Source organism: Pholcus phalangioides, unplaced genomic scaffold (genome assembly GCF_987345545.1).
Source record: "Pholcus phalangioides strain wild (caught in Gottingen) unplaced genomic scaffold, Ppha-v1.0 ptg000039l_1, whole genome shotgun sequence".
In the NCBI taxonomy this organism is placed as follows: Eukaryota; Metazoa; Arthropoda; class Arachnida; order Araneae; family Pholcidae; genus Pholcus; species Pholcus phalangioides.
In genome coordinates, this window is record NW_028301625.1 from 17,153,158 (window position 1) to 17,175,240 (window position 22,083).

Consider the following 22,083-nt stretch of genomic DNA (forward strand, 5'->3'; position numbering starts at 1 on the left):
AAAACTTTTGGCGACAATTTGATTTTGAACTTCGCCAATCTTTCAGCCCTTGTAGCTTGGCATTAAATCCAGATATTTCAATGAAGGCGTCACCTTATAGAATTTTTTTTTTCCAAATATGTGCTTAGTTTGCGAGTAGTTCTCTCGGAAATTTCACAAATTCTGGTTGTTTAAGACTTGACGCATTTTTTTTTATAATCGATACAGGGCTAGTAATGTGTTTCATGTTCCACTTGGGCTCGTCTATCACCCTTTTTTCGTTTGGCAGAGCATGTCACGTTCATCCTGTATATGCTTCGAAGTAGCTGTTTTATATTTTTATTTTGGGAAAGTATTTACCATTATGTTCTGTGGGAACCGCAGATCAACCATGAATTGGGAAAAAGAGCCGCGGGTGACAAAAGTTTGAGAACCACTTCCCTACACCATGGAATCAAATAAAAAATATAGGTAGCCTTTGTTAGTAAGGTGGCGAGTCAGATTCACCTTGATTCGTTTAGTGTAAGGGAGTCCTTATTGTCACTGGAGCCCGATTAACTCGTGCCCACCTCGGAACGTTTTCCATATATACTTCCACTTCTCTTTCTGAAAGGTTTTGAACAATTTTATGCAAAATGAAAGATTCACTGCGTGTATAAAGTACATTTAAAAAAAATGGGCTTATGTTTTTAGAACATGCGTTCTTTCAAGTGTGCAAGTGTGTCTTAGCATCAAACTGGACATTCTAGAAGCTTATCTTTTCTATCTGTATGTATCGGAGACAGAAAATAGCTGACGAAATCCATGGAGGACATCTATGAACTCGATTAGATTGTGTCAAAACCAGCTTCAGTAGACTAATGCTGGTGTTGGTGGTTTACATAGTGTGAAATACAATCATCTTCAGTACCTCACATTTTCGTGTGAATTCTCATTTATCCAATTTTGAAACTGTTCATTTCAACCATCGGTCAGTTTTTATAACACTACTTGATATTTTAAAAAACTTATCTTTAAATTTTGGGCAGTCTGGAACAAATGGAATGGTTTTCCATAGAAATCTGTGGGAAATCGCGTTTCGGATAACAAAGATTCCGGAACGAATCATTTTTGTCATACTTTTAGTCATCATTGTGTCATACTTTTAGTCATCATTGTGTCATACTTTTAGTCATCATTGTGTCATACTTTTAGTCATCATTGTGTCATACCTTTAGTCATCATTGTCATACTTTTAGTCATCATTTAGTCATACTTTCAAAAGGCTTACTATTACGAATTATAAAACCAAGACTTCTGGATGCTTTAGACACAATATAATTAATATGTTGGTTAAATGAAAAAACTGAAATATTACACTTAAATCCTTCACATAATCAACCCTTCGAAGTAATTGACCATCAATACTGTGTGTGTGTGTGTGTAATCATATATAAGTGGAGAATGCCTCCTACTATAGGTAATAAATTTACACTTATCAATGTTTAAATACAACTTATTTACACACCATAAATTAAGTTTGTTAATAGATTCTTGTAATTTAGCAGCGTCATCAGCATTATTAACATGAAAAATTTTTACATCAGCAAACATTAAGCATTTAGTATCGATACAATCAGATAAAATCATTTATAAATAAAATAAAAAGTAAAGGGCCCAAAATCTACCCCTGGGAAACACCAGAATAACATGCATAACAAGAAGATTTACAACCATTAAACATTACTGAGATCTCCCAGTAAGGTATGACTCAATCTACTTGAGCAGATGTCCAGAAAAGTCCCAACCCCTATATCGATAGTATACAGTAACATAAATTGCAACAATCGAATAATTTTTTTTTCGTTCACTTAGAATCGAATTATCAAGTCCGCCTGCGGAACACCTAGTCCACGGACAGAGAAACGCTGTTCTAGAGCAGTGTTTCTCAACCGCCGGGCCCTGACATCATTCATACCGGGCCGCGAGTGACTGATCCATTTCCATTTTTACTATTAATTTTCTTTTATTTGTGCATTTGACCGGGCCTCAAACTTACAAAAATAAATGAAACCGGTCTGCGGGCTTCCAAACGTTGAGAACCATTGTTCTAGAAGGAACTACCAAAATGCAAAATTCCTTCGAGGAGGGCTTTTTCATCAAAAATCGCAAGTCATGTTTAGGGGCCCTTTAAGTCAGGGTCGCAACTAGGGGTCTGGTGCCCCGGAAGGGCGCCGAGTTAATTTTTTTCCGTTCAAAATTACGGGGGGGGGGGGAGGCTGCCAAAACGACACTGGGTCCAGGGCAGCAGAATAAATTTTCGTTTCTAGTTGTGGTCCTGCTTGGAGTAATAACCGTGATGGCTTAGATCAGTGTTTCTCAACAGCCGGGCCGCGGCCCTCTATTGGGCTGCGAGTAATTAGCCGTTTCAATTTTCCTCATTCATTTTCCGTTGGTCGCGTGTTTGACTGAGCCTTCGACTCACAAAAATGAATAAAACTGGGCCGCGGACTTGAGAAGGTTGAGAACCACTGGCTTAGATAGAAATATTTTAATTTGTATCGTTTTGATTTTAAATATTACAGAATATTAAGGTTTAATCCTGTAATATGAGTAAAAATTTAAATCCAACAAAAATATGAATGAAAATCAATATTTTTTATCGACTTTCGCATAAGCTATTCAGTAATTAATTACATTTAAAATTGGAATAAGTTTTCAAAAAAGGTGGGTATTTTTCTAATCAAGACTCCACCGTGAACAATTCTAAGTGTAGTTTTCATTCCAGAATGCAATGTAACATGTCATCAAAAATGCGAAAAGCACATGCCTAATTTATGTGGTGTGAACCAGAAGGTTTTGGCAGAAGTTCTAGAATCTATGAAGAAAGGTTTGTTAACTGTATACAATATTTAATGACACCTTCTCTAAAACACGCTGATGATACTCTTTGACATATTCTAAGATTTCTTCATTAAGGTTTCCCTTTGGTTTTGTTTCTTTCCTATTTGCTTTCTAATTCTGGCATACATCTTCTGGACACTAAACCTAAAACCAATGCAAAAAATTCATTTTTATTAATCTCAATGTTTATGACCTTTGTTATGACCCAATGTTTTGCTCATACAGGGTAAAAATATGATTTTCAGTCAAACTCGCGGTTATAATGATACATCGTCTATAAAGTCAATAAATGGCGGTCCGAGTTGATTCCCATCATAAGCGGATGCGGGTTATGGGTTCCTCGAACGTGGGGGGGGGGGGATGATAGTCCACCTCCGCTCATCCATCTATGTCAATAATAAAATTTTTTCACTGAACGCCCCCCCCCCTCCTTTTCGCCTATGATTTCCCATAGAGAACAATATTGATGAATTTTGTTGTTCAAAATAATTGTTCATTATTTTGAACATTAAAACAGCGTTTTCAACATTATTTTTCAAAATGTTGAAAGCGCAGCAAAAAATCCCTGGGTTTAGACGAACAAACATTTCCTCAATGTTTGTTCTATTGATACCTAATGATAAAAAAAATTACATGTTTTGACGCTTACAACTTGCTCATTGACATGATCCGCATACGGAACACTACCGTATTTTGCCCTTCCCGACATTTATAAAAATGTTCCGTTTTTTCTCAACGAAAATTACTCTAGTCCATTATCTGATTTGCATAATTTTTAAATTACATAGTCAACTTTTTACATAAAATACATTTGTTCTCTGCGGACATTTACTCTCTTACGGCCGTATTCACCAACACGGTTTAAACTGCAATATCAGGTGAAAGAATTGAAGATCGAAACGAATTGGTTAAGGATTTTAACCAATCCGTGTCGATCGCTAAAGCCCCTTTCACAAGGAGAGGATGCGGACGCGGGTCCGCGTACCCTTTCAGACGAGCACTAAAGATGCGGGCGAAACACCCGCATCTTTAGTTTGAAATTCGTACATAAAAACTATTTTTTCGCAATTTTTGTAATCATTTTTCTCCTTCACCCCTGATTCAGTGCCCATAGGCAGCCTAGAGGCATTCTTCGGTGGTTTAATCTAGAGCCCCATAGAATATGGGTATAAAGATGCCTTCATTCCGATCCTCACATGTAGTCGATAGGAGAAAATATCTTAGATTTTGTTTCAAAATTTTAGAAAATATTTTGTCTTTTCCAAAAAAATATGAAAGAAAAATTCCAAAAACACATCCAATGTTCGAAAGATCCAATCCAAAAACATCCAAAACATTCGGTGTTCAAAAAAAAAAAAATTCAGGAGATATCAAAGAATTTGTAAGTAGAAGAAAAGGGTAGGGGTGGAGACTTCCAAAATGTCTGTGCTTAGAAATATTCACATCACAAATCTGTATAAGGCCGGGATTACACTATAAAAGTTTGATAAAAGTTCATTTATAAAACGTGAAAAATTCAACCCATAAGATCACCGGTTGCATTTGCTTGAATGCAACCGATGCACCTATTGGTTGAGTTTTTCAACTTTTATAAAACTTTGTTGTATAATCCCGGCCTTAAGCCCGGATTACACTATGAAAATTTTATAATTCTTTTAAAAAGGCAACCAATAAGCTAATCGGTTGCATTTGCTCGAATGCAATCGATAAATTTATTGGTTGTTTTTTTCAAGTTTTATAAAATAACTTTCATAAACCTTTTTATAGTGAAATCCCATCCTTAGATTAATCACTTCTGAAATATAAAATTTCATTTTTTTTCAGTTCATAGACCGAATATCGTGTAAAATATACTAGTAGAGGTATCGGGGGAACCACCAAAAATATAAGTGCTTTGGGCCTTCAAACGTCTTAATCCGGCCGTGAGTGAACAATAACTGAGTGATAACATTGTTTAATAAAAGTACTTTTTTTAAGTTTAGAAAAATTAAGATTAAAAATTCAAAAAAATGATTTTACATATTTATATTTTTTAAATAATTTTAAAAATTTAAAAATTAAAATTTTTAAATTAAATTTAAAAGTTATTAAAGTATGTAGTCAATTAAATATTCGTAATGAACAGAACGGCTTATAATTTTGGTCCCGTCAGTGTCCGTTGTTAGGTTTTATTGTATAAAATTGTAAAGTATGGACAAAAGGCAGTTAAAGTTGCTATATCTCAATCTCAGAAGGAAACAAAGGGATAGACGTATGTAGGCACATTATATTAATGAGCAGGGACCATCATATGGTGTTTTTAAGGGTATTTATGGCAAATAATTAAATTCCGTGAAAAATCACCTTCAAAAAGTAGCCAAAGATGCGGACGAATTCGCTCCGCATCCGCATCGTCTGAATAGCTCCGAATAAACCTATTGTCAAAACTTCTATGTGCGGATGCGGAGCCCGCACTTAGGTTTTGACACATGCGGACGACGTCCGGACCCGCATGAACATTTCCTAGGTGCGGAGATTTTTCGGCTCGTCTGAAAGGCGCAGTATATTCCAATTGTTAAAACTTCTTCCGGACCCGCATCCGCTCCGTGTGAAAGGCCTCTAAGGGGCCATTCAAGTATTACGTCAGCAGAATCTTAGCCATTTTTGACCCTCTCCCCCTTGTCAAAAATTTTCGTCAGCACTCCTAACGCGCATTGAAATCAGATACATAATCCCGGGGGGAGGGCATTGTGGGGCTCATGCCACCCTCCCGATGATAAAACAAAAAAAAAAATTTAAAAACAAATTTAATTTGGGCAAAAATACATTGTTATCAATTTATGTTAAGTTCAATGCTATTTGAAGGCTAAGAACACATTTTTTTAAGGAAACAGTTATTTTCCGGATTTTATGCTGAGGTGAACTCGGAAAGAAAAGTCATCACGTCTCCGCCGGGACTCGAAACCAGGCCCTCTTGCATACCGGGCAAGCATGCTGAAGTTAAGAGAGGCTGCTAATGTCTCTACTTCAGCGCCTATCGCCACAGTGTGTGAAATAAGGAAGGCATGTCTCCAGTGGTGTAGATGGTAGCATGCTTGCCCGGTATGCAAGAGGGCCTGGGTTCGAGTCCCGACGGAGACGTGTGAACTCTGAAAGAAAAGTCATCCTCAGCATAATATCCCCATCTATCTCCCACAATTTTTTTCTTTAAGAAATTCATTGCGATCCACCGTCTAAGCCACAAATGCCAAACTTATGGCCCACGGAACAAATGTGAACCTCGGGGATATCTGTGCTCCGCCACCTCAAACCTAATTTTGGTGAAAATGAACTAAGCGGCACGCTTACAGATCGCTCAACTGATTCGCGGCGCAATTCCAGAGTATGGAATTCGTGACACATTTTTAGATCACTTAAGTAGGCCTGTGGTACGTTCGTGACACACTTGAATGACCCACGGCACAGTTCCAGAACACTTAAGTTGTCTGTGGCACATTTAGAGATCTCTTATGTGGCAGTTTTGGAGCACATAAGCGTCCCGCAATGCAGTTCTGCATCACTCAAGTTACCCGCGGAACATTCCCAGATTATTTAAGTGTTCAATGGCATAGTTACAGATCATTTGTGTGACGCGCAACACAGTTTCACAGCACTTTAAGCGGCCCGGACACATTTTCACCTCACTTGAAGGATCAGCGTGACATTGAGATCACTGAAGTGGTTCTATAGAGAACTTAGGAAGAATGTTAGTTCAGGTACCCACAAGCTAGCGAAAGGTTCTTCTCGTTTTTGGTACACCCAGTAAGATGCCATTAAGAATATCTCATTTTTAAAAGGTGATTGATGACGTAAGCATCATCCAACCCCCCCCCCCCCCCCGTCATGAAAAGTCAGCAAATCGGAAACCCCTCCCCCATCGATGCTGACGTAATACTTGAAGGACCGCTAATCCTTAAACCTGCGATTGTACTTTAAACTGTTGGTGAATACGGCCGTTACCGTTGCACGTTAATTCATTCCAAATGGTACATATTTGTAATCAATAATTGGCACTTTTGCCAACAAGCAATATTTTTGGCGTGAATCAGTGACGTCGAATATTTATAATCCCAATTTTTTTGATAAAATATTGTCACGGTAATCGTAATGAAATAACTTGATGCATAGAGTATTTGATTGCAATTTATTTTCAATCAAAAAGATCTTAAAAACGAAAGGTTATAACGATAAAATTCGTCGGACTTTCAATATCATTATAACAGAGTTTGACTGTATATCCAATTTAAATTTTGGCTATTACCTTTCCTCCACCTGACTTTCTCAGACACTTCACAGTATTCAGTTTCAGATTTACAATTGTATCTATTCAATGCTGAAAAAATGTTTAAAGAATTTATATCCTATACAGGGTATTCTGTTAATCGACCGACAAACTCAGGGCTGTTAGTAAACATCAAGAGGAACAAAAATTGCAATGGAACATGGTGTCGCAAACCACGTTGAGAGTGAAAATGGCGAAAAATGCATGCAGGCTCTGAGTCCAGAGGAGACGAAAGATGGCTGTCAGTTGATCGCTGAATGCAGGGGCGTAGCCAGAAATTTCGTTCGGGGGGGGGGGGACCAAAGTGACAGAACAATGGATTTGGCCATCTTTTTCCCTTTTTTCGGTCATTTTCTCACATTTCGGGGGGGGGACCAGACCCCCAAGTCCCCCCCCCCCTTTCGCTACGCCCTTGGCTGAATGCGTTTGTGGGTTCGCTCATCATATCTGACGTAAGCGGCACGTGGTTCATGCACGATGGTGTCCCTGCACATTTTTCCCGCGAGATGCGTAATCATCTCGATGTTACATACCCAAGGAGCTGGATTGGACGCGCGGGACCCGTTGCTTGGCCTCCACGTTCACTAGATCTCAATCAATTTCATTTCATTCCGTGCACCGCCCAGGCTCTATCGACCATTGGCTAGATCTCAATCCGTGTGACTTTTTCCTATGGGGTCACCTTAAATCACTCGTTTATGCGACGCCTGTGGATCTCGTAACGCATCGGAGGATCTCGTAGCGCGGATTGCCGTCGCCGCGTCAGACATCAAAAGCATACCTGGTATCTTCGAGCGCGTCCGGGAATCGTTTTTGCATCGTTGTAGACTGACGTCAGCGACCGCCACTTCCACCAACTCTTGTAATAATTAAAATAAATTTTTTTGTAGTTGTACTTTTTGTCGTCCCAGCGTGACGTCGAAACCTGCATGCGTTTTTTGCAATTTTCACCCTCGCACCGTGGTTTGCGACACCATGATCCATTGTAATTTTTGTTCCACTTGATGTCTACTAACAAACCTCTGAGTTTGTCGGTCCATTAACAGAACACCTCGTATTTTCAATTAGTGTTGTATATTCTTTGTTATCCATATTTTTTTCTGTTTTACATATTAATATTGCATTTTATTTCATAACTGTTTATACACAGTATCAGTAAAAATTAGTTGCTAACAAGAGGGAAATTGTTTTTTTTTCAATGAGACAAATATCAACTTAAAGCAAAGTGCTGTTTAATATTGTTTAAAAATTGTTAGGGGACTCAGTGAATTGAGTAATATAAATATTTTATGTTTTGGCGTCTTTCTCATTAAACAGAAAATTGGGTCATCTCCAAGAAAAAGCTCCATAATAACTGTTAATTTTTAAAAGTTCTCTCTTGCATTTTTAAAAAGTAAATGCTCAACTTTTGAAAAGCAGTGTAACTCCACAAAAATGTGCATAATAATTTTTTTCTTTATTTTTTTTTATCATAATTTATACAGGTTGTGTAAAATGAAACATAAAGCACATCAACTTATAAAATGTTGAGGCCAGTGCAGGTGGCGAGATCAGCCTCTGGCCAGAACTTGAAATTACCATCACTATGCCTTTTCAGTGCCCTCTTCTAATTAAAGATTGTGTTGTCCTGTTGAGATATTACAAACAAGGTTGTATGGAGTGGTTGATGTTTTCCATAGGCAAATCTATTAAAAACAATGGGACATACACCTATTTTCATGGAGACTTATCATCCCTAGCCATCTTTTAAATGTTTACAAACCTGGTTTATCACCATTCAGGCAATTCACAACTTTTTCCCCTATTTCACAGGCAAGTAGTGATGGAATTGTATTGGCTAAGTATACACAAGGTATTGTTATAGGTTATCTGTTCAAGTAGGTGGTGTCATAAATTGTCAATGAGTATATATGTAATTAACACGTGAATGTGTTGCATACTGTGATATTTCGAGCAGTCTAACACAAAATTCCTGTTCAAGGACATTGGAGGATGAAAGGCATAGAGCAAGAAATTTCTTCCGCGACTTGACAGATAGGTCATTAAGGTTAATCATGGGACTTTAGCTTATGACAGTTATTTTTTCACATTTTAGAGGGGAGTTCTTAAAAGCCCTATTCCTGACTACATCTTTGTCATGTTACAAATGACCCTCATCCAGCCATTGGTAAGCAGTTTGGCAAGGTAAATCTGTTGCACAAGTTTCAGGCAGTAAATTCATGTGCCATACAAAATCTGTAACCATGGCTATATAAATGCCTCTGTGCATTGCTTGGTTCAGAGGCTCATGATACTTTTTAAGTTGGACCTGCCCATTACTGCCATAACTCAAACAGTGCTGTCTACTTGTCTTCGAGACTTAATTATTTGCGTTTCCCTTTAAAACCTCATAGTGAGGAAATACAAAATCTGTTTGAAAAAAGGCGGCTTACATACTTGAAATCTTACCGGTTTTTCATATCCTCAAGCAAGATCTCTAAGTAGGGATTTTTTTATGGGCTTTAGTTCTAGTAAATTTATTATGAGCCCTGCATGTTGCTATCCTGAAAGCCACTGTTGTACAATCTCATTTTCTACAGAGTAATATCCTCTTGTAGCATATTCAACTATGGTGGCTTCTCGTTAACTTTGGCACAAGATTTTACACTGAAGAGCCAAAAAAACTGGTTACCTGCCTAATATCGTGTAGGCCCCCCGCGAGCCCGCAGAAGTGCCGCAACACGACGTGGCATGGACTTGACTAATGTCTGAATTAGTGCTGGAGGTAATTGACACCATGAATCCTGCAGGGCTGTCCATAAATCCGTAGGAGTAAGAGGGGGTGGAGATCTCTTCTGAACAGCACGTTGCAGGGCATCCCAGATATGTTCAATAATGTTCATGTCTGGGGATTTTGGTGGCCAGCTGAAGTGCCTAAAGTCAGAAGAGAGTTCCTGGAGCCACTTTGTAGCAATTCTGGACGTGTGGGGTGTCGCATTGTCCTGCTGAAATTGTCGTCCGTTGGAATGCACAATGGACATGAATGGGTGCAGGTGATCAGACAGGATGCTTACGTACCTGTCAGAGTCGTATCTAGACGTATCAGGGGTCCCATATCAAGTCACCCCATAGCACACACCCCATACCATCACAGAGCCTCCACCAGCTTGGATTTTTTTTTTGAGCTGTTGATCCTGAAGATGTCTGACTCTTATGCAGGCAAAACGTTGAAGTTGGTCTATTTCTCGGTGGAGATAAAAAAAAATCTAATCTTTTGTCATTAATAGGTTTCTAATATAGCATAAAAAAATTAAGATAGTTATTCCTTTTATTTTTATCATCTTTCAGAAAAACCTATTCAGTTGCTTGTGATTAAATAGAAGTTTTTTTCTGCATTTTTTTCTTAGTGAGCATCTCGGAGAATGAACATAGAAATCGCAAAATTAGCCATGGATCAGTGATGTCAACTGCTACAACTTACTCTACCATCTCTTCTGATATATCTCAAGCAACTGAAGATATTAAGCATGTGTCTATGAACTCCCCCTCACAAACTTTCAGATTTCGAAAGTATGGAATGGATGACTTCACTTTCTTGAAGCTTTTAGGAAAAGGAAGCTTTGGAAAAGTATTATTTTGATGACTGCTTGTAAATAGTTATGACAAATGTTTTTAATATTTTTAATTGCAAATGTGTATATTAATTTTTTATTTGCATTTTATGAACAGTAATTGGAATTCTAAGAAAATCTGTGTGAAGTAAAGTAATAAAGATAGAACTCATTGATATTTGAATTTTTAATTTCGTCGACTGTAGTCTATTTAAATTTTGCTACCCTCCTTCCATTCTAATTTACTGTTTTTGACCACCAAGTACTTAAATTTGCTGCCTGAACTTGCTACCCTGGGATATAGCCTACTGTAAATATGCTGCTACTTATATACAGGGTGCATAGCAAACGGAGTATGGCACTTGACTGGCAAACCGTTGATCCTAGAGATTATACTTCCAATTAGAAAAAGTTTCCAAAAAATGTGCAGTACTCGGATATGTCATTCATGTTGCGTGGGGTTGTAGTTATCAAAATAAAAATGATAACTTTTTAGTTTTAAAGTGTGCCCCAAAACCTAATTAAAAAGTTGTTGCCCTGTCTGTCGTGATGCCAAGGAAAAAATTCTATGTTTTAAGTGCAATATTCACTGAGATATTTGAATTAAAAAATAAAGGAAAGTTGGGGAAAACAGTGTTAAATGCAGAAAAGCCATTTTAACCAGCATTTAACTCTGTTTTCCCAAGTTTCCTCCATTTTTCGAATTTGAGTATCTCAGTGAATACTGCACTTAGAAACATGAAATTTTTTGTTGGCATCAGGAGAGACAGGGCAACAACATTCTAACTTGGTTTTGGGGCACACGGGGACTGTATAAAAAAAAATTAACATTTTTATTTTTACAACTATGCAACTCCTTGCAACCTGAATGACACATCTGAGTGCTACACCTTATTTGGACACTTTTTTTTTTTTTTAATTTGAAAAGTATGTATACTTCTAAGATTAACGGTTCACCAGTAAAATGCCATACCTTCTGTTCCCTATGCACCCTGTATATATAATTGGCCGCATGCATTTCGTTCTTTTAAGTTTTTTTTTTTTCAAAATGAAGATTTAATTTTTTTTGTTATTAGGTATTGCTGGCTGAACTTAAAAAAACAGGCATCTATTTTGCTATCAAATGCTTAAAAAAGGATGTTGTGCTAGAGGATGATGATGTAGAATCTACTATGATTGAAAGACGTGTTTTGGCTTTAGGAACGCAACATCCTTACATGTGCACATTATATTGCACTTTCCAGACAGAGGTAAGTTACATATGCTCATAGTTTCATGTTCTGAAAATTACCAAGGGAAATAATTTTTCTTTTTTCACGAAATGGATTTTCCAGAAAGACTACAAAGGTTTCTTTATATGAAGTCGTCTTAAGTTATTATGCTTCTTGGTGGTGGTGCATCTTTTCTTTACTGAGTGGATTCACGGAAAGTTAGAGCCCTTATAAATTGCTTGAGCTATGAGGAGAAACTAGAATCTACGAATATTTCTTTTAAAAGTTTTTAGATCTGGAGAAGATATTTTGCTTTTAAATTGAGAAAAATTAATAATAGACAATTTCCTCAACTAAAATGTTTTAACAAGAGAGTTTTGATTATTTAGAAATGATATTCAAGTTGTAGAGATTTTATCTATGTGTATATATGTTTTAAATTTCCCCTAACTGCTGAAGTATTGATATAAACAAATTGTAGCATGACTTTTTACCCCATTACCATGGCCAGAGAATTATCACCATTACCTTTGGTTTTTAGAAACATAATTTTACACACTTGCAGCACTTAAACTAATGTGGTTGAATATGTGAATTTCTCTTTTAAAAATAAAATGTTCAAGAAATTGTGGTATTAAAAATTATTGCACAATGTTTAAATATCAACAAAATAAATTGCTTCCCAAATATTGAGAATCAGTTCTGAGCATTTAGCAGGCACTTTCTTACAAGTATTTGTAGAAAGCAAGAATAGTTTCCTAAAAGCTAAATTTCACCCTGTAAAGGTGCAGCGGATATAAAGATGTAACACTTATGTTGATCTCAAATGTTTTTTTATTCATTACTGTGCTTATTCTGATATGGTAATACTCAACTGTATTACACGAGTACCAAAGTATGAAATCTGTGTGAAAGTAAATTTATATATATTGTATGTTTTACTTCATGTATTTCAGATAAAATTACAAATATTCTATATTTCAGACACATTTATGCTTTGTCATGGAGTTCTTGAATGGTGGTGACCTGATGTTTCACATACAAGAAAGTGGGCGCTTTGAACAAAACAGAGCAATGTAAGTTTAAACTGTATTGGTGGGGGGAGGGGGGAGGAAGGGAATCTTTTATTAAGATAAAGCAAGATTATTTTATTATTTATAAATTGGGCCAAACTTTGACCACTCCAATTTGAAGGAAGTTTTAAGAACTTTTAGATAACTAAACATACTTTTAAAAACTAACTTCATTACTTTGTTTAAGAAACAAATTTAAAATATTTTACTCATGGACGGAGATACAGCATCAAAGGTGAAGTCGACTGATCTAATGCATATATGTATAGATGAATCGACATCATCTTGCCCCCCCAGACTTCCAAGTCTATCTCCGCCTATGATTTTACTTCGTCTTTTTTGTTCAATTCCCAATGTTTGAAAAACTCCAATTACATATGGATTTAGGAAATTCATTTGTAATATTCATTATGAATTTTGTTTTTTGTTGAATAATTTTTGATGGAGTTCTTGACGTCTGAATTCTAATCTTTTACAAGAATGTTTTAAAATCAAATACATTTTTATAAGATCTTGTCACACCTGATCTGTTAAAGAAGGAAATTGACATGAAAATAAAATTCTTTATTTCTGAAAAATGTTTTACTTTTAAGTTTTTTTCAACTCAAGTTTTATCATACAGCAACATTAGTGTTAATTTTAAAATTCGGAATCATATTGGTTTTTCAATCTCGATCAATTAAACTATCAAAATCAGCGATTCCAAATTGGTGTGCTATGGCACCCTTGTAAGCCTTGAGATTGGTCAGTTGCTGCTATAAAAAAGTATATGGATAAAATTTTATACTGAACATAGTTATAGGGCAGCGATTCCCAATCGGTGTGTCATGGCACTTTCAGGTATCACCAAACAAGGGTGTCAGGAAATATTTAAATTTCCCAAGGTTACCACAAACATTAAAAGTTGAGGAATCCCAGACTAAGATGATTTGTTTTCACATTAGTGAGTTTTTGTTAAGACAATTGCCAGTAACATAAAATCAATCAATTGAAAATAATTCCATAATCCGGCTAAGTTTATGACAAGGGCGTAGCCGGGGGGGGGGGGGGGACTTGGGGGTCTGGTCCCCCCCCGAAATGTGAGAAAATGACCGAAAAAAGGGAAAAAGATGGCCAAATCCATTGTTCTGTCACTTTGGTCCCCCCCCCCCGAAATGAAAGTGGCCCCCCCCGAACGAAATTTCTGGCTACGCCCCCTGGTTTATGATATAAATATATAGTACTCATATATACATACACACAAGGATATACATTTGGTGTTATAAAAAAAATTGTTTTTGTAGGTTTTATGGGGCAGAGGTAGTCAGTGCTCTTAAGTTTCTTCATAAAAGAGGTATTGTTTACAGGTATGAATTTTTTTGTGTATCATTAAAAGAGATGCAACAAATGTATACAGGGTGATTCAAAACTCATTGTACAAGCTTCAAGGGGGAGGTAAAAAACATAAAAAAAAACAGAATCACGTAGGCATTTATGACCGGGGAAACCCCAGCGTGATCAGATGAAGGATAAATGAAGATGCAGAAATGACGAGCCAAAATGGGCGGAAAAACTCTTTACTTAGTGATATTTAGCCTGGGTTTCTTCTTGAGGGGGATCTTGAAAGCCATGGTCTATGAAACACCGATTGACTCTGACACCGACCTCTTCAAAAGAATTTTCATTGCAGCTGCAAATATCTGCAAAATGCCAGGTATCTTTGAAAGGGTTTGACAACCAATGCATCACTGTTGTAAAGCGTGCATAACTGGATGGTAAGAACTTTGAGCACTTGTTGTGAAACTTTACATGTACTGCCCTTGTGTCAAGTATCACTAAATGAAGAGTTTTTCCACCCATTTATTGGCTTGTCATTTCTGCATCTTTGTTTATCCTCCAGCTGATCAGGTTGGGGTTTTCTGTCATACATTTCTATGTGATTTTTTAATTTATTTTTCTACCTGTCCTAAAAGCTTGTACGTTGAGTTTTGAATTACCCTGTATATAATGAATTTTCTAAGCTGAATCCTCCAATTTTTTTTAACATTGAAAATTTTTTATTTTGGAACTTGGAAAACATTCTGACTAGATTTAATTCTTTTACAATCACACACACACACACAGCAGCTTTTAGTTACTTTTGTTTGTTTCAATTTCTTTTTGTAATGGTGATTATCAGTTTCATGATGCATGAAAACTCACAAGCTTACAAAAATAAAATTACTTCACAGCTTTCACACAGTATTTGCTGAACATATGTGATCTTGAATATGTTAGTGTTTGCATTGCAACATTTGTCGATCAAAATCATTTACATCAGGAATTTAATGACTAAGAGATAAAACAACTTTCTTGCTTTGCTTAAATGAGTCCAATTGACTGTTATTTCTTTCATATTCACGATTGCTACTAATTTTCATTAAGCTTCACAATCATGATTTTGAAAAGGGTTGGGGGTGATGAATGAGAACCTGCCTCTATATTTCCTAATATTGTTAATGATTGCTAATACGAAAATTTTTGCTGAAATACAAAGCAGGCAAATTGAAATATTTTATTAAAATAAAATTATCCTGCTTGAAGTCATTTAGAATTTTTCAGATTTATTTGATTCCTAGCTATCAAAAATATTAAGTTTCTTTCTTTAGGGCATTGCGCTATCCAAAGAGTCATTAGTCAAAGTGTAAATAGAAATGAATTGCCTTTTGGGTTTGATAATATGATTGAATAATCTACGTTTGTGTGTACCCAAAATTCAAAAACGAACACGGCTATACGCGTTTCGGAACTATATGAAGTTCCTTCATCAGTAGCAGAAACAAAGAAGAAAGAAAAATAACGCGTATATCTGTGTTCGTTTTCGAATTTTGGGTACACGCAAACATTGATTATTCAATCGTATTATTAGTCAAAGTGATCCAAACTCATGAGAGTGAATATTCATTCCAGATCATTAACAACGTTTAAGAAGACAACACAAGAAGTGGTTCCTTTTTAAAAGATATAACTTATATGGGACTCCTTTTTTTTGAGAAGTTTGCCTTAGACTCAACTACAGTAATTCAATGAAAAGATTAGTTTTCTATGACTGTGAATGCAACAAGATTTCATTTAAGTATTTTCAACTCTGATACTTTTGCCAGAAATTTTATCTGCTTAAATATATGTACATGTAAGCAGACCCAGTAGAAGAGCAGATGTTCTAATTCGTGGATGTATTATACATGTATCTATAATGATGAAACTTTCATGCTTATATCTTGGGCATCAGCTTATATCTTATCATGCGTATATCTTTGGCATGAGCTTATCTTATCCATACATGGGACTAATTTTACTAGCTTTAGCTATTGCTCTCTTCCCTGTCCCAGCTTTCTTCACCATATTATGAATTAACTATTTTCTACCGTGTCCATTCAAACATTTTTCTCTTTGCATTTTCTGTCAAATATTGTAAAATATGTAATTTAATTGTAAATTCCAATTTGTATAGTATTATTGAAATTGACTGGGGACAAATAAATTATGTTATGTTATGTTAATATGTTCTTACAGTTGGTATTCCACAATTGTTTGTTGATTTTGATACTTGTTTAGCAAGAAGTGTAAAATAAAAATTTCAAAAACTGAAATGTAATTTGAAAAATAGCATCTAGAGAGAACAATGATCAAGTTGTAGAGAAACACAATATTCAGTTCACAAAACACTATATACAAAACTATTGACAAATATATTTAAAAGTATGAAGCATATTATGCAGCTAGTTAACTTTATTATTATTAAAACAAACTTCTTTCAGTTTTAACTTTTTATAGAAACTGGTTTTTAGTAAACTGTAATTATTGTATATTCTAGAATTTTCTGGTTTATGCTAATATAGTAAACATTCGTTATAGCAAAAGCTCACAATCATGAAACTTTCATTATAACAGACTTCTTGTAACAAGCGATTTCAATTTTTTGTTCTGTGAGGTTATAAATTTTAGAAAATTTTTGCTATATCTGCATTATAATAATCTTTTAGATCTATATTCACTTATGCTAGAAGAAAATGAACTTCAGTCATGCAACTGATTTTTTTGTGGTCTTGCAGCAGTTGATTCTCCAAGATATTTTCTTGTAGAATTTCATATTCTAGCCAACTCATTGACCAATTAAAAAATTGACTTCTCAATTCCAAGGCTGTATGGACTCATTAAAATTTTTCTGCTGATCGAAAAGTTTTTTAACACAATTTATTCAGGCATTCGGAAACAACTTTAAACAGCAAATCTGGTCAAACAAGCCCTGGCAGTGACCATGGTCTCTCTTAGTCACTGGAAGATGCAAAAGCCAAATAGAATCATAACATCCCATGAGTATAATGTTAAATCTTATAAATTTGATTCGGGGTAAAATGTCTCTTATTTTGAGTCTATTTAGTCGGAGTCCTTTGTTATAAGAACTTCAAGTAATGTATGAGGAGCATGTGCAGTATGATTATGGAATAAAACATGATTATAAGAATGGAACTAAAAGCACAAATTACTAAAGGGGAAAAAAGAGAATGGCCTTTTTTGGAGAATTTTTTGACATAATAGCAAAAGCTTCATAATTTTTAACTTGCTATATCCAAATAGTTTTGTATCTCTGACATTAGCGCTATTTGACAATTATTCATACATCACTCATTATAGCAGGATACTCATTGTAAAATGTACTTGTTACAATAGACTTTTACTGTATTTGTAATTCATATATATAAAATTAAATTATATTAGATTCAATTTTTTGTGCTATTCCAATTTAATTTGATTATTAAAAACCATGAAATTTTTTTTTAATATTTTAAGAAATTGAAATGCAATGCAGTGTTGTAAATGATCAATTTTGGAGATTAAATACTCAATAAAGATTCTTTTGACAAAATTTTATTTTTTTATAGAAAGTGTCTTCAAAATGTCCAATTGCTGAAACAAATATTGTTATGCAATTGATTCCCAATCAATTTTTAAATTTCAACAGGGTAAATTTCATAAAGTATTCAGTACCTAGAATTTTTTTGCTTAGCACAAACACAGACAATTTTGTTTCTAGGGATATCAAGCTGGACAATGTGGTATTAGATGAGGAAGGCCACATTCGTCTGGTGGACTTTGGGATGTGTCAATGCCGCATCTACCGAGAAGAATGCATGCCATTCAATTTTTGTGGTACACCTCAGTATATAGCTCCGGAAGTATGTTGCCTTGGACCACATATATAGTAGATATCACATGGCACTCTAATCATTAAATATACTCTGCATGTAAATCAGTCTGTTGCCCAAAATTTTCATCAGTATAACCTATCTGTTCCCTCCTACCTGTCTCACTAAACATGATCCGGAATTGATTCTGCACGAAATTCCTTATCAAAAATAGCTTTAAAATGTTTATAGTTTTGTTACATTTTTCCCTCTTTTTTTCTTAAATTAAAATTATTAGAAAATTATTTAGATTGAAATGCTCCAAATAATTTATAAATGTTTCAAGTTTGTGACCATACATAAGGTTCTTGTTTGTGAAGCATTCTATTATTACATTATAGAACACTTACGTTCACTTCCTTCTATTCTCCTATGCATCATTGCAAATCTTAATTACTTCATAAAATTGCATGTTTGAATCATCTTTTCAAATAAATTCAAGCAAATATGGAATATTGCTTCAGATAACAAGTTTTTACAGAAGATTTTTCCTAACAATAGAGCTTCCAAAACAAACCACATAATTATTAGGCACAAGTTTTTTTCTCATATGCATGCATAGTATTTAATAATTGAATTATTTTCAATAAATAAGCCATAGCAAATGACAAATCCATGAGTATACATGAAGTTTTTATATTGATTATTTTGTGCTAAATCATGTTTTTTTAATCAAATTTTTTCCTATTAAATATTTTGGTTTTTATGGTGTTTCAAGCAAATGCACACTCGAAATGAATTCTTTTAAATTTAATGAAGCTGAATGGGGTGTATTTTTTTTTTAAATTTTAAGTTTGTGACTGCATGCTTTATTTTGTACCTTGGTTGATGATGGCTTCAATCAGCTTCATGAATAGATTTGACTGTATATTAGTCTGCATGTTACCTTGCTTTGCATGTTATTTAGAGACATTAAAGTGGATAATATTTTGCTGGATGATGATGGACATATTCACCTAGTAGATTTTGGCATGTGTAAACCTGCAGTCTCTGGCAGTCTGCGCACTGCTACTTTTTGTGGCACACCAGACTACATACCACCTGAGGTTGGTAGTTTGCCACATTTACTATAAATATATTTGTGTAATCACATTTAGTCAGTTTTGCAGTGCATGTGAAATTTTTTACTGCTTTCTAATTTGATTTTTATTGAGATTATACTTTTGTTCACATTAGAATTTCAAAATGTTTCATAAACACAATAAAAATCTGATCAAAAATTTCTAATGTGCTATAATTACAAAGTTAATGACTATCTTTGTCAGTTAACACTAATTTTTTGAAAATAATTTATGGCTTGCATATAGTTTGAAAGGTTAATTTTTAGCTCCAGCCGCATTTGTGTTATCAGGGGACACGTATAGCTGTTATTTTAATAATAAATTTTCAAATGAATGTTAATAATATAACATTCTATGCTAAATTCTTTAAGGATAGTTAAATATAAAACCTTGTTGAAAGTTATAAAAATTTGAAGTTATACAATTTTTATTTAATTATGTGTTTATAAAAGTCGGTTTATCAAAAAATATAATTTCTAAAAAAATATGTATGGAAACAAATATCAACTTTTTCTTGGCCATTAATTTTGCGTTTGCATTTTGTTATATGTATATACACACAATTTTAAATCTTTCATTCTACTCATGCATTCAGATCTTGGCTTTACAAAATGCAGTTTTTGAGATTCGTTGAACCATTGCTGTACAATTGTAATACAATTGATGTGATAAAAAAAAAATTAGTCTCCTGCCAAATAAGACAAAATTGTCATATGATCAGTAGGTATATATCTGTTGGCCAGCTAAAAATATTGCACCATATGACCATATATCCAGAGCCTAAACTTTTTTTACCAAGCGAGCTAGGTCCAGTGATTTTTTTAAAGCTTTTGTATCAAATACTTCATATATCAGAATAAAGTGTTTATATATTTTGATTCATCTGATTTAGTTTGTTTCCCCCAGAAATTTGGCTTGTTTTTGCTACAAAATGCATGGCAATAATCATGAAAATATAAATGCTTTGTGTGCCACCTGACTACTAAAGTGGGGGGGGGGGGGGTTATCCCCATATTAATTCAAAACCTGGTTTGTTTAGATTAGCTGTTCTACATTTTGTGGATCATGCCTAGTCAGTTTATTTGAATGAATTAAGTGATAAATGAACCCAATTTATTTTTCTTTAAAATTTACTTCTGGTTGAGTTTTTTAACAGTTAAAGTTTTGATTTCTTATGCGTGAAAATTTTACCATTCATCTGCATGAGAACAGTATTTTGAAGATCAAAGAAATCTTGTCAAACTTTAAACTTTTCCTAAAATTTGAACATTTGGTAGTATTGGCAAAAAAAATTTTTCAGTGGATTTATAAAATACAATACATAAATTTTGTAGAAGAATTAAGAACACATGAAAAATTTTCATTAACTTTTTTTTGTATTTGTTTTTTATTAAATTTCTTTTTTGAACTATGTAAATGTGGAAAAATTTACAGCTTTATTTATAGAACATTTTTCACATTCTCATCCATTCTCACCTTCGGGAAGGTAGAGCCATTGGGATACTATCAGCATTTTCAGCCAAATATGAAAGGATTGATCCAGTATATTTTTGAAATAAAATGATTGAGTTAAGGCCATTGTTGGGGGCAGGGGTATGCATCCCAGGCAACAATCTTGGAGTGGTAAATTTTAGTGATGAAAAGTAAAAATTATATTAAAAAAATAAAACCTAATGTATAAAAAAGCTGTTACAAAATTTTTTTTTGATGGTAACAAGAAAAGCGCAGTGACAATTAAATGTGCTTTCTCCGACAAAAATCCTAGTTACAGCCCTGAGTGGAATTATGATTTTCAAACATTTAGTTCATATCTGTAGCAGACATCCTCAGGATAGATAAATGATAGGGGTTGGGTGTGATATGACCTCAACTGACCAGAGATGAAATGCCAGAGTTGCGGTGGCATTTGAAGAATTTTTTGGTTTGGACTATCTGGTTGGTGTCTGGCCATGGACTTGTCACTGAGAGAAATGTCTTGACACATGAACCTCAAGTATATCACTTTGCCGGAGACCTCACCTTAAGTATTATGAAGAATAAGTGAACCAAGCTTAGCTTCCTAAAGGGCTTCTTCCTTTCTGTTAAAATCATATTAGTGTTTGAAAATTTTTATGACTGTAATGCTTAGCCAGGATTGATAATTATACCAAGTAGATAAGACCACCACTCTTGTGACTAAACATTGAGGCCATTAGAGATTTAATTGGAGTTAAAATGCACTGGTGTGTTTGGAAGTTTTTAACAAACAAGAAACCCTTTAAGTACATTCAGCTCTGCTTCCCATAAAACAACCTAATACCAACTTGCCAAACTGTCCACAATCACAAATTTAAAATTCAAATAAAGTGAAATGCCTGTATAACTGTTACTCAAGGAGCTAGAGAAACATTGTTATAGACAGAATATGGAATACAGGGTCTTTATAATTGTAAAGTTCCACTTTGAAATGGCCATAAAAGGGAAACTACTGGACAAAATGTTATCAATCTTGGTAATAGTTTACAGGAGGTCATGGGATTTATATACAATTTTGCACAAAAAAAAAAAAGTTCAAAAACTCGCCATCAGTGGGGAATGGCAATGTATGCAATATTGTTAAATGAAATAAGACATGAAGACATCAGGTTAACATGTTTTGAATTGTTTCTAAAATGTGCTACAAAGCATTTCAATGTGGCATTCAGCATTTTTTGAAAGCAAGTTAAATCGCATTACTGCATTCTCAATAGTAGCTCTTGGCATATTAGGAAGAATGTTATGAACATGTTGGTGTATCACA

The 22,083-nt window shown here is 34.7% G+C and overlaps 1 protein-coding gene and 1 long non-coding RNA gene across 11 annotated transcripts in view; one reads left to right on the forward strand and one right to left on the reverse strand.

Moving 5' to 3' along the window:
- Positions 1 to 22,083, forward strand: part of LOC149065635 (putative protein kinase C delta type homolog) — an 83,225-nt gene that overhangs the window by 56,867 nt on the left and 4,275 nt on the right. For 3 of the 10 annotated variants that reach the window (XM_089253957.1, XM_089253960.1, XM_089253958.1), the window contains exons 10-15: positions 2,747 to 2,848; positions 10,549 to 10,769; positions 11,829 to 12,002; positions 12,948 to 13,039; positions 14,320 to 14,382; positions 18,093 to 18,234. In XM_089253957.1, the coding sequence (XP_089110083.1) occupies positions 2,747 to 2,848; positions 10,549 to 10,769; positions 11,829 to 12,002; positions 12,948 to 13,039; positions 14,320 to 14,382; positions 18,093 to 18,234 (794 nt within the window). Of the gene's footprint in view, positions 1 to 2,746; positions 2,849 to 10,548; positions 10,770 to 11,828; positions 12,003 to 12,947; positions 13,040 to 14,319; positions 14,383 to 18,092; positions 18,235 to 19,150; positions 19,290 to 22,083 lie in introns of those variants that run through there. The other 7 variants (XM_089253959.1, XM_089253961.1, XM_089253962.1 and 4 more) reach the window with 4 other exon arrangements.
- LOC149065636 (uncharacterized) overlaps positions 1 to 22,083 on the reverse strand; it is a 94,562-nt gene that overhangs the window by 16,208 nt on the left and 56,271 nt on the right. The gene's annotated exons all lie outside the window — the stretch shown is intronic.